This window comes from Argentina silus (genome assembly GCF_951799395.1).
Source record: "Argentina silus genome assembly, chromosome: 4".
Lineage (NCBI taxonomy): Eukaryota > Metazoa > Chordata > Actinopteri > Argentiniformes > Argentinidae > Argentina > Argentina silus.
In genome coordinates, this window is record NC_139658.1 from 9,485,604 (window position 1) to 9,494,741 (window position 9,138).

The 9,138-nt window shown below is 46.6% G+C and overlaps 2 protein-coding genes across 3 annotated transcripts in view; one reads left to right on the top strand and one right to left on the bottom strand.

Annotated features, from left to right (window-relative positions):
* Positions 1-382: 382 nt before the first annotated feature.
* gpx1b (glutathione peroxidase 1b) lies at positions 383-1,689 on the bottom strand. The gene is made up of 2 exons (XM_083669022.1): positions 1,417-1,689; positions 383-1,152 (listed from the first exon to the last, which is right to left on the bottom strand). Exons 1-2 carry the CDS (start codon positions 1,633-1,635, stop codon positions 802-804), a joined length of 570 nt encoding a protein of 189 aa, XP_083525148.1. The 5' UTR covers positions 1,636-1,689; the 3' UTR covers positions 383-801.
* A 366-nt stretch (positions 1,690-2,055) lies between these two features.
* The window catches only part of fancd2 (FA complementation group D2), a 15,790-nt gene continuing 8,707 nt past the window's right edge, over positions 2,056-9,138 (top strand). For both annotated transcript variants that reach the window (XR_014554195.1, XM_083669001.1), the window contains exons 1-21: positions 2,056-2,198; positions 2,417-2,529; positions 2,641-2,778; positions 2,887-2,954; positions 3,045-3,151; positions 3,310-3,370; positions 3,522-3,574; positions 3,684-3,762; positions 3,918-4,042; positions 4,212-4,299; positions 4,704-4,808; positions 5,181-5,281; positions 5,552-5,666; positions 5,760-5,795; positions 6,037-6,183; positions 6,362-6,496; positions 6,845-6,976; positions 7,198-7,305; positions 8,078-8,242; positions 8,511-8,630; positions 8,848-8,921. Coding sequence is in view for 1 of the 2 variants with exons in the window: in XM_083669001.1 (XP_083525127.1) it covers positions 2,463-2,529; positions 2,641-2,778; positions 2,887-2,954; positions 3,045-3,151; positions 3,310-3,370; positions 3,522-3,574; positions 3,684-3,762; positions 3,918-4,042; positions 4,212-4,299; positions 4,704-4,808; positions 5,181-5,281; positions 5,552-5,666; positions 5,760-5,795; positions 6,037-6,183; positions 6,362-6,496; positions 6,845-6,976; positions 7,198-7,305; positions 8,078-8,242; positions 8,511-8,630; positions 8,848-8,921 (2,024 nt within the window). In the remaining variant the exon portion in view is untranslated. The remainder of the gene's footprint in view (positions 2,199-2,416; positions 2,530-2,640; positions 2,779-2,886; positions 2,955-3,044; positions 3,152-3,309; positions 3,371-3,521; positions 3,575-3,683; positions 3,763-3,917; positions 4,043-4,211; positions 4,300-4,703; positions 4,809-5,180; positions 5,282-5,551; positions 5,667-5,759; positions 5,796-6,036; positions 6,184-6,361; positions 6,497-6,844; positions 6,977-7,197; positions 7,306-8,077; positions 8,243-8,510; positions 8,631-8,847; positions 8,922-9,138) is intronic.

Here is a 9,138-nt window from a genome sequence, read left to right on the forward strand (position 1 = left end):
AATGTGGAAAAAGTGAAGGCGTCTGAATACTTTCCGAAGGCACTGTATCTATGTTCCTGAGAGCTTAATCTTGGTAACAGGATTAAACACCCCTGTTTGTGTTAAGGGGCCACTTGTTTATGGGTCAGCCCCAGTGAAAGGTGAGGAGGGGAATACGTTCGTCACAGTATAATCTGAATATGACTGTATGAGCATTTTTAATTTGACTACAATTTTGCCTGTCAGAATGACTTGTGCTTCCTGGTGATACTACCCCTTACACTGTTCTGTGAAACCCCTCCTCCTCCTCTTTCAACATAGTACAGCAGCTCATGTTGCCACAGCTACAACATGAGCATTACTCACTCCTTCCTTGTGTGTAAAAACAACAAATAGACATGACTTCACTATAAAACATTTATTAGTCCAAAAGTACGAACATCACAACAGTGCTTGACATGAGCACAATGCAACTGCTAGGTAAAGACTTTTACACTTCGTCAGATATCCCTCTCACAAAAGGTTTGGTTTCAAAGGATGTCTTCATTTAATAAAAGTTCAGAACACAGAGGCATTTAGCACAGGAAAGCACAGCTGGTGTTGAAAAGCTAATGGGTATTGTCACACAGAGGCTTAGCATTGTAGGAGCAGAGAGTAGGCTATATTGTGAGCTGTTATTAAGTCCAGTTATTTGCTCCTGTGTGATACAGGACATATTCTGAGTTTTTATTTTTTTTATTAATGTTGAAAGGCCACCACAGTTCTTAAATTGCCATTGGTTTCCACTCCCCATGCCTACCTCTGTGTGACTACTTGGACGGTTTATTTTGTCAAGTTGAGAAGCTTCTTGATGTCTCCCTCAATATTGCTGGTCAAGAATCTCCTGCTGTATCGCTTGAATGGCACTCCATCTGGCCCAATAAGAAACTTCTCAAAATTCCAGGCGATGTCGTTCCTGCAGACAGGACTCCAGATGATGCACTTGGGGTCACCCATGAGAGCCATGGACTCATCACTTGGGAATGGGAGTTTCTCCTTCAGGAACTCGAACAGGGGGTCTGTATCTTTCCCGTTCACATCCACCTTCTCAAGGAGTTGGAATTTAGGCTCGAAGCCATTACCAGGACGGACGTACTTCAAGGACATGAGGATCTCTTCATTCTTACAGTTTTCCTGCATAGACGGATCAGAGGGGATGTTATTGTAAAATCATATGCACAGTAATACTGAGTGAACTGGGTGACAACAAATAAATTATAGCCAAAATCTCAGTTTGTTTGACATTTTCAGACCTAAGTGGTGTAATGGTATATGAATCCATGTGCGCCTCGACACGCCCAGTTTGGCTGAATTATGAATGACCGGGTAGCCTGACCAGAGCAGTGTGCAGAATCAGATACAATATGACGCTGTTTGATAATATTATCATTTCCTTACCTGATGTCCGAATTGATTGCAGGGAACTCCCAGAACTACAAGGCCCTTGGCGGCGTACCGCTCATGGAGCTCGTTCATCTGGGTGTAATCCCTGGTGGTCGTGCCTCAGAGAGACGCGACGTTCTCGATAAGCACCACTTTACCCTGAAGAGAGGAGAAATTAAACATTTCTCCTGTGAGCAGCTTCGCCGACATTTCGTAAAACTTCTTTCCAGACATTATTATCGCGGTGGATGTCGCTTTATCACTAGCCAAACAGAGACTGCAATGTTGGGGGCAGTGTTGGAGAATTTATACCTGTTGCGCATAAGGAAATGGGAGGCACTTATCGACCCTTGTCCCGATTTTCTCAGAATTAGCTAGGGACAGTCAAAAAGATACATAGAAAACGAATTGTGTTAAAATCTCACTTGGAAGTGCACTCTGTACATTTAGTGGTGGCATTGTGCAGCCTAATGTATGTATAACAGTGTGTATGAAAAATAGGAGACGAGGGCAAGATAATATGAAATTCCCGAGAGACCAATATGAGCGTCGTTATGTTGTTTAAGTTTAACCAGGTCTTCGCTATCGCCACTGACACTGTCTGGAATTTTTTAGACATCCCCTACGCATTGCAAAAACACTGGCGCGGGAATACTAGCAGCCATTGAGAATTAACAGTACAGTGACAGAACTTTTATTAACTTTTTGGCTCATAGAAACTTAGCGAACAGAGATCCGTTAATCCAACTCAAAGCATCTGTGAAATACAGAGCCTTGCAATCTAATTTACGTTTTAGGTAAGTCGCTGACAAGCTAGTAAGTGTGGTCTAGTATAGATAGTGTGTAAAGCTAGCTAGCAAAATGCAACACTGCCTCTGGCCAATAAGTAACATGAATATCACTTCTAAACTGAGAACTGATGGTCAAGTAAACGCAAACATGCTAGTGTCAGGCATTAGAAACGTGTGTTATTTTCAGGTCATCATTTTCAGCTGTGCAGTTTGCCTGTTTGCAGTGTCGTACCACTTACAGTGTGGTCCAAGACGGACTGTCACTGAGAGATGATGCGCAAGAAGAGACGCCCCTCTGTGGATAAAGGCGAAAGTGCTGCCCCACCAGACGTGTCAAGTAAGACATATCCATCAACTATGTTTCACAAGATGTAATATTAACATTTCATCCCTTCCCTAATAGTTAGGGCTATCCCCTATGCTGTTCTGTCCCTATCCTCTCCCTCAGAGTCCAAGAAGAGTAGGACCACTGGTCGTCAGTCCAAGTCCACTGTCCAGGGAGACACCAACGATGACTCTGTTTTTGGACAGTTTCTGAGGGAGGCTGGTATCCTCTTGAGACAGGGCAGCACATCCAACGAGATTGGTAAGTGAGACACCACCACCCTCCATAGTTGCTCAGAGACATGTGAGGTGTTTACGAAATGGGTCAGTGATGGATATTGCAAAATTCTGTTGTTATTTTTTCCTCAAGCCGTGGATCAAGTGGTTTTCCAAAAAAGGCTACAGCAACAACTACGAAAGAGTCCCAGATACCCTGGTGTATGTATTAAGACTGCTTCCAGACTGAAACATTTATATTGCCAAATTCTCTAACAGAGTAATGTGTAATGTAATTACTTTATCTAACAGATTGTCCAGGAGTTCATCACAGGACTGGAGTCTCATATTGAGGACCCTGAGAGGTTCAGAAACTGTCTCCTCCCCTGTGTCCCACGGCTGTCCGATGGGGACTCCAGGTAACTATGAATAACCCCAAGAGCAGGACAACCTCTGGCTCTCTCACTGTGGGGTCTCTTTGATTCCTCCAAAAAACAATGTCATTTAGAAGGAGAAACTATGAAGTCATTAGGATATGATTGAATGACACCTCCATTGTTTCCTGTCTGTGGTCCAGCTCTGTCAGTTCATTTCAAGAGAGTCTGCTACGCATGCTGCTGGGGATTGAGATGCTGCAGGTATGACTTCTATGGAAAAGCACCTAGGCTAGTAGTGACTGAACTGTGGTATGTTTGTCTGCGTCTGTCCTTGGCCACTGGATGTGAACTTTAAGAGAGCGATTAGAATTGGAACCCTTATTCACATCCACATTCTCTTTTCTATTTGTAGACTTTGGTCATTAACACCTTGTTTGAGAAACTTCCTGAATTCATGTTTGATGGGTAAGTGTTTTTGTTTGAACTTTTTTTGTTTCGGAAAATAGTGTTTTATGTCAGTGTTTTTGGATAGATTTCATTGTAGCTCTAAACTTTATTTTCCTATTGTCCCTAGTGCTGCGGAGGATGGACTCAATATTCCTCATGTTATAGTCAACCAGTTCAAGTGGTTAGACAGAGTCATGGACAGCAAGGTACTCGCATGTCTATGACAACAGATCTTTGGAGGGTGTTCCCTAATCCACACCCTCTTCATGTAATCTGTATGCTCTCACTACGTAGCAGACAGGGCTTATTCATTTGCCTCTTCTGACTTCTCCCCTGACCTCCCTGTGCCCTGTCATTACAGGACTTAGCAGATAAACTGATGCAGCTGGTTTCCGTGGCACCCATGGAGATTCAGCGTGACATCATTACTAGTCTGCCTGAGATACTGGAGGACTCCCAGCACGGCGACATTGCCAGGGAGCTCAAGTGAGTGGAATTCTGTCAGACACAGTCTACTCTAATGAGTGTGGTGATATGTGATCTCATGAGGAGGAGCTCTGAGACTGTGAGGAGTAAGCGGAGGAGTAGCTGTTTTAACTCATGTCTTCCCTCTCTTTCTCTGTTTTCACTCTCTCATTCTCTCACACTGCTGTAGCTCCTTGCTCCAGCAAAACACCCAGCTTACTGTGCCCATCCTGGATGCTCTCTCTAGCTTGAACCTGAGTTCGTCTCTGCTATCTGAGGTAGCCCCCCTACACACACACACACACACACACACACACACACACACACACACACACACACACACACACACACACACACACACACATTCGCCTATCAGGAGTTTTTGTTGTTGTGCCAATAAGGGTAGAATTACAGTTTGCACAGTCTTAGTAATCTGTTCAATCATTTATATATTCACAGGGTTCACTGACTGAAGGTGTCCTTTACTCATGACAGAACCTGTCCTTTTAATGGTCATGATATTAATGATTACCTCTCTGTAATTATCCTGATTATGAGGCTCTGATAACCACTAGTAATAGATCAAATAGCCTTTTGGCCTCCACCTGCCTTTAGAGCGGGAGGCCTCTGGTCAGAAGGGGGGCCCCCCACTGGCTTTGTCCTGATGTCCCTGTTGTTTCAGGTGCGCGGAGCTGTCATGGCCACCCTATCTGCCGTACAGCTGGAGGACTTGCCTGTGGTGGTGAAGTTCATCCTTCACTCTATCTCTACCTCAGACGCCTATGAGGTCAGAGACAACCCATATTGTGTCAGCACTGCTTTTGTCTTGTCATGTACTTTTTTGATAATACTAAGGTGAAGTAGTACTGTACTGTGTGTCAAGTGAAACTTTTAAAATGGACCATCAGCACATAGCTACATAGATCCAGATAGCATACTGGGCAAGTTATTCACAATGAAAGAAAGTATGTAGGTACTTACACCATTTGACTTTTGAGAATACAGAGTCCCGTTGATGTGCTACAGAACATATTACCACCATACTAAAGCTGATTGGAAAGTTTTGGGATCTTGGAAGTTTCTTGTTACAGACCACCATGAATGGTGAGATGTTATTTGGCTGTCACTGAGTGGTGCTGGGTGTTCTCTTTGTGGCCAGGTGCTGTGGGACCTGCGTAAAAAGCTGGAGCTGGAGCTGTGTGTTCTCCCGCCCGTGCTGCAGGCTTCTCAGAGCCACATTAAGAACAAGGGAGCCACAGGGTGAGCCACTCCCAACACGGTCTGTCCGTGCAGCTGGTGATATCAAGTGCTGCATCTCTTAATGCAGTGATCCTCACTCCTGGTCCCAGAGAGGCAGCAGATAGTGCTGCAGGCTTTTGTCCCAACTCAGCAGTGATGGCACGAGGCTGGAACAAATATATGGACCCACTGCGGCTCTCCGGGACTAGCAATGAGTATCACTGCTCTAATGATTCCTCAAGGCAAGGCCACTGGTCTCCAGCTTATTTTGATCTCTTTTTGGGAACCCAGGTCCTCTGGCACCACAGCAGGCAACAGCAGCAGCCAGGACAGTGTAGCCTTGGTGTTGGATGTCATCAAGTCAGCCGTGCGCTTCCAGAAGACCATATCTGAGGCCTGGCTCAAGGTAGGGAGGACAGGACGGAGAGTTCTATAGTACAATACGATAACAACCACTGTATTTTCCCCCCAATTTGACTCTCCCCATGTCTCTCTGCAGGTCATAGAGAGTGTTGACACGGCAGAGGACCACAAGGTAAACCTTCTTTTTTTTCTGTATTTCTAATTTCACAAGGAGATTCTGTCTGTGAGTGAATATGCTCATGTGTGACGGAGCGGGATTCGAACCCGGGTCTCCCACGTGGACCAGTCGTCCAAAAGCCCCAAGTTCATATGTCTCAGGCTGGGCTACCTCATCATGAGAGCGTGCTTCCAAATCACCTCTGCTACACTAATATATCTCCCTGTGTTGTCTGTGTGCTGCTGGGGTGTGTCAGGTCGTAGACCTGCTGGTGCTCTTCATCCTCCACTCCACCAACGCCAACCACAGCCGGCGAGGGGCCGAGAGGGTCCTGAAGGTGAAAGTGAGAGGAGGACAGATCCTGGAGGCTCTGCTGCAGAAGACCTTCAGGGGCTATGCACAGGTGAGATGACAGCCCTTCTCCTGACACCTAAGGGAGAGAGAGGCAGACATTATGACAATATCATATGGACGTGCATGACAATGTCAATATGGTTCATAGTATGATATGCAATCATACATGTGAATGTGGTTACTGTTTGTATAATTTGTTGATTGTGTGTGTGTGTGTGTATTTCTAGGTCATGCGGGCATACTTCCCCTCCATCCTGACCCTGGCTCAGAGCCTGCTGCGCTCCCCAGACCCCTGTGTGGTTCCCTTCGGTGGACACATGTACAGACACTCATTCACTGCCTTTGACTCCTACTGCCAACAGGTGGGTTGTGTGTGTGTCTGTGTGTGGGTGGGTGTCATTTTATAACAGAGTGTGTGTGCGTGGAAGAGAGAGAGACAGACAGAGATCATCCTTTCCATATTTTGAGAATCAATATCGCCATGTGACATTGAGTCTGGCTGACAAATCACATGATTGTAGTGATTTCATGTACAGTAGGCCTATGATATAGCAGAGGGCTGAAACTAAACTGTTTTTGTAGTCAAGTATTGTGTAGAATATCTTTTTGAATAATAATGTTTGTGGTGTGTGTATGCACATCTAAGCATGTTTGTGTGTTGGTTTCAGTGGTATCTCTCTCACGGTTGTGTGTTGTCCTCTGCGCTGTAGGAGGTGGTGGGCTCTCTGGTGACCCACGTGTGTAGTGGTGTGGGTGGGGAGGTGGACGTGGCTCTGGAGCTGCTGTGTGGCCTGGTGACAGACAAACCCTCTGAGACGGCCCTCTACGCTGTCTTTGTCAAGGTGAGGAGAGTGTCCCAAGAGATATGGCCAGAGTACATTATTATTTTTATTTCATTTATGTTTTTATCGGAAGAAGCAAATTTAAGCACGTAAACGGACACGCCATCTATTTCTTACGCCCGAGTGTGGCGTGGGTCGTGTTGGTGACCTGCGATATCGTAATAGCCTGTACATTGAGAGCTGTCCTCAGTGGGGTTGGTTTAAACGCTGCTGTGTTGCAGGGCATCCTGGACTACATGGACAACCTGACTCCCCAGCAGATCCGCCGGCTCTTCTACCTGCTCAGTGCCCTGGCCTTCGGACAGCAGCAGCAGGGGGCTCACATCCAGGTGAGGACCAGGGCATCCAGGCATCCATTCAATCCCATTTGTCCTTGCTGTCTTTTTATTTTATGCCCCCCCCCCCCCCCCCCCCCCGACACATTTCTGGTTATTATTACAGGGCTCAGAGATGTTTAGTGAGGTTTGAGGAGTTGTAGTGGTGGTGGAATGCCGTTTTGGAAAGCCGGTTCAAGTGTGTGTCTGAGGCTGGGCTGACTGGTGGGTCATGGGAAAGGTAGCTGCAGCCTCATGGAGGAACAAGGTCTCTGTAGGTGAGCTTCCTACCTCCGCTAGGTGGATGAGAGGTGGACTTTTACGATGCTTACTCCGTTCTACCAGGTCTAAGGGCATGGCAAAAGACTGACCTGGCAAAAAGACAGACCTGGCAAAAACAAGGGGCATCTGCCAATCATCAACATCTGCCAGTCTTTCACAACACTTTCATACAGATCAGACTTTTACCAATCTGCTAGCTTGCGGGGTGGCCTCACCAGAGCTGCTGTTGGTAACCTGAGAGAGCCAGCTGGTTGGTGATCAGCAGCTGACTGGCGCCACTAACCCCAGGACGGGCGCCACGTCCCTCCACCTGATGCAGGAAGTTTGGGGCCTGACATCTCCTTGAAAGGATGCTAGCACACCCTGTATAAACCTCCCATAGAGAAGCATACAGCTGGGGGCTAGTGCTGAGTCATGTGTTTGATCTATTGTCTTGGTGCTCGTGTGTCTCTGTGTGGAATTGTGCCAATAAAGGCTTTTTAAGAATTCTCTGGCCTCTCCTCAGGACGACATACACATAGTGATCCGTAAGCAGCTCTCCAGCACGGTGCCCAAGTACAAGCGCATTGGAATTATTGGTGCTGTGATGGTGGTGGGCAGCATGGGCGCGTCCAGGCTCAAAGTGCAGGATTCTCAAGGCAGCACGTTGCCTAAGGAGACCTACAGACAGGTGAGGGGTACTGACTGGATCACTGCAGAACAAATACAGATGTCACTTCTGGTGCTGTAACTAATAATAATTAGTTACTTATGAAGAGTGTGTGTGTATGGGTGTGTCTCTGGTGTATGGGTGTGTGTCTGGTGTATGGGTGTGTGTGGGTGTGTGTGTGTGTCTCTGGTGTGTGTGTGTCTCTGGTGTGTGTGTGTCTCTGGTGTATGGGTGTGTGTGTCTCTGGTGTGTGTATGTGTGTGTGTGTGTGTTATCCCTACCACTGTAGGTAACGGCCCTTCTGGAGTTGGTGCGCTCGTGCAGCGAGAGTTCCCCCGAGGCTGCAGCTCTGTACTATGATGAACTGGCTAACCTGGTGCTGACCTGCACTCTGGACCCGCTGGTGCAGGTCTGTCTGAAACCAGGCCCTTGCGAAACTAACCCTCTTTTGTAGTCCTTTTATTATCCTCTGATTTGCCTCCTTACACCTTGGTTATCCGAATTGACCCTTATAAACATATAATGTTTAAAGATTGCCAAATAGCGTTGAGACAGTGCCAGTTTCACAGTGGGTAGCTGTGGTAGCTATTAACACTGCTGCTCTGGTGCTGTTCTGGCTCCCTCAGGCCTGGATAGGGAAGAGTGTGCTGGAGGACTTCCAGGAGGACTTTGTTGTGGATCTTGGACCAGATATCACAGGGTGAGTGATTAGCCACAGTCCAGGTAGCGGGATGGGTTTGGTAGCATACTGCTGACAGCAGGTCATTTCACAACAGTGTGTGTTTTGAAAGTTTTTTTTTTTTATGATTACCTTTTATTGCGCAGCCAGGTTGAATATTTTGCCCTTTTATCCTCAACATAGACTTTGGACTTTGCATTGTATCTGGTGACTGAAACGAGTGGCGTCTGTCTGTCTG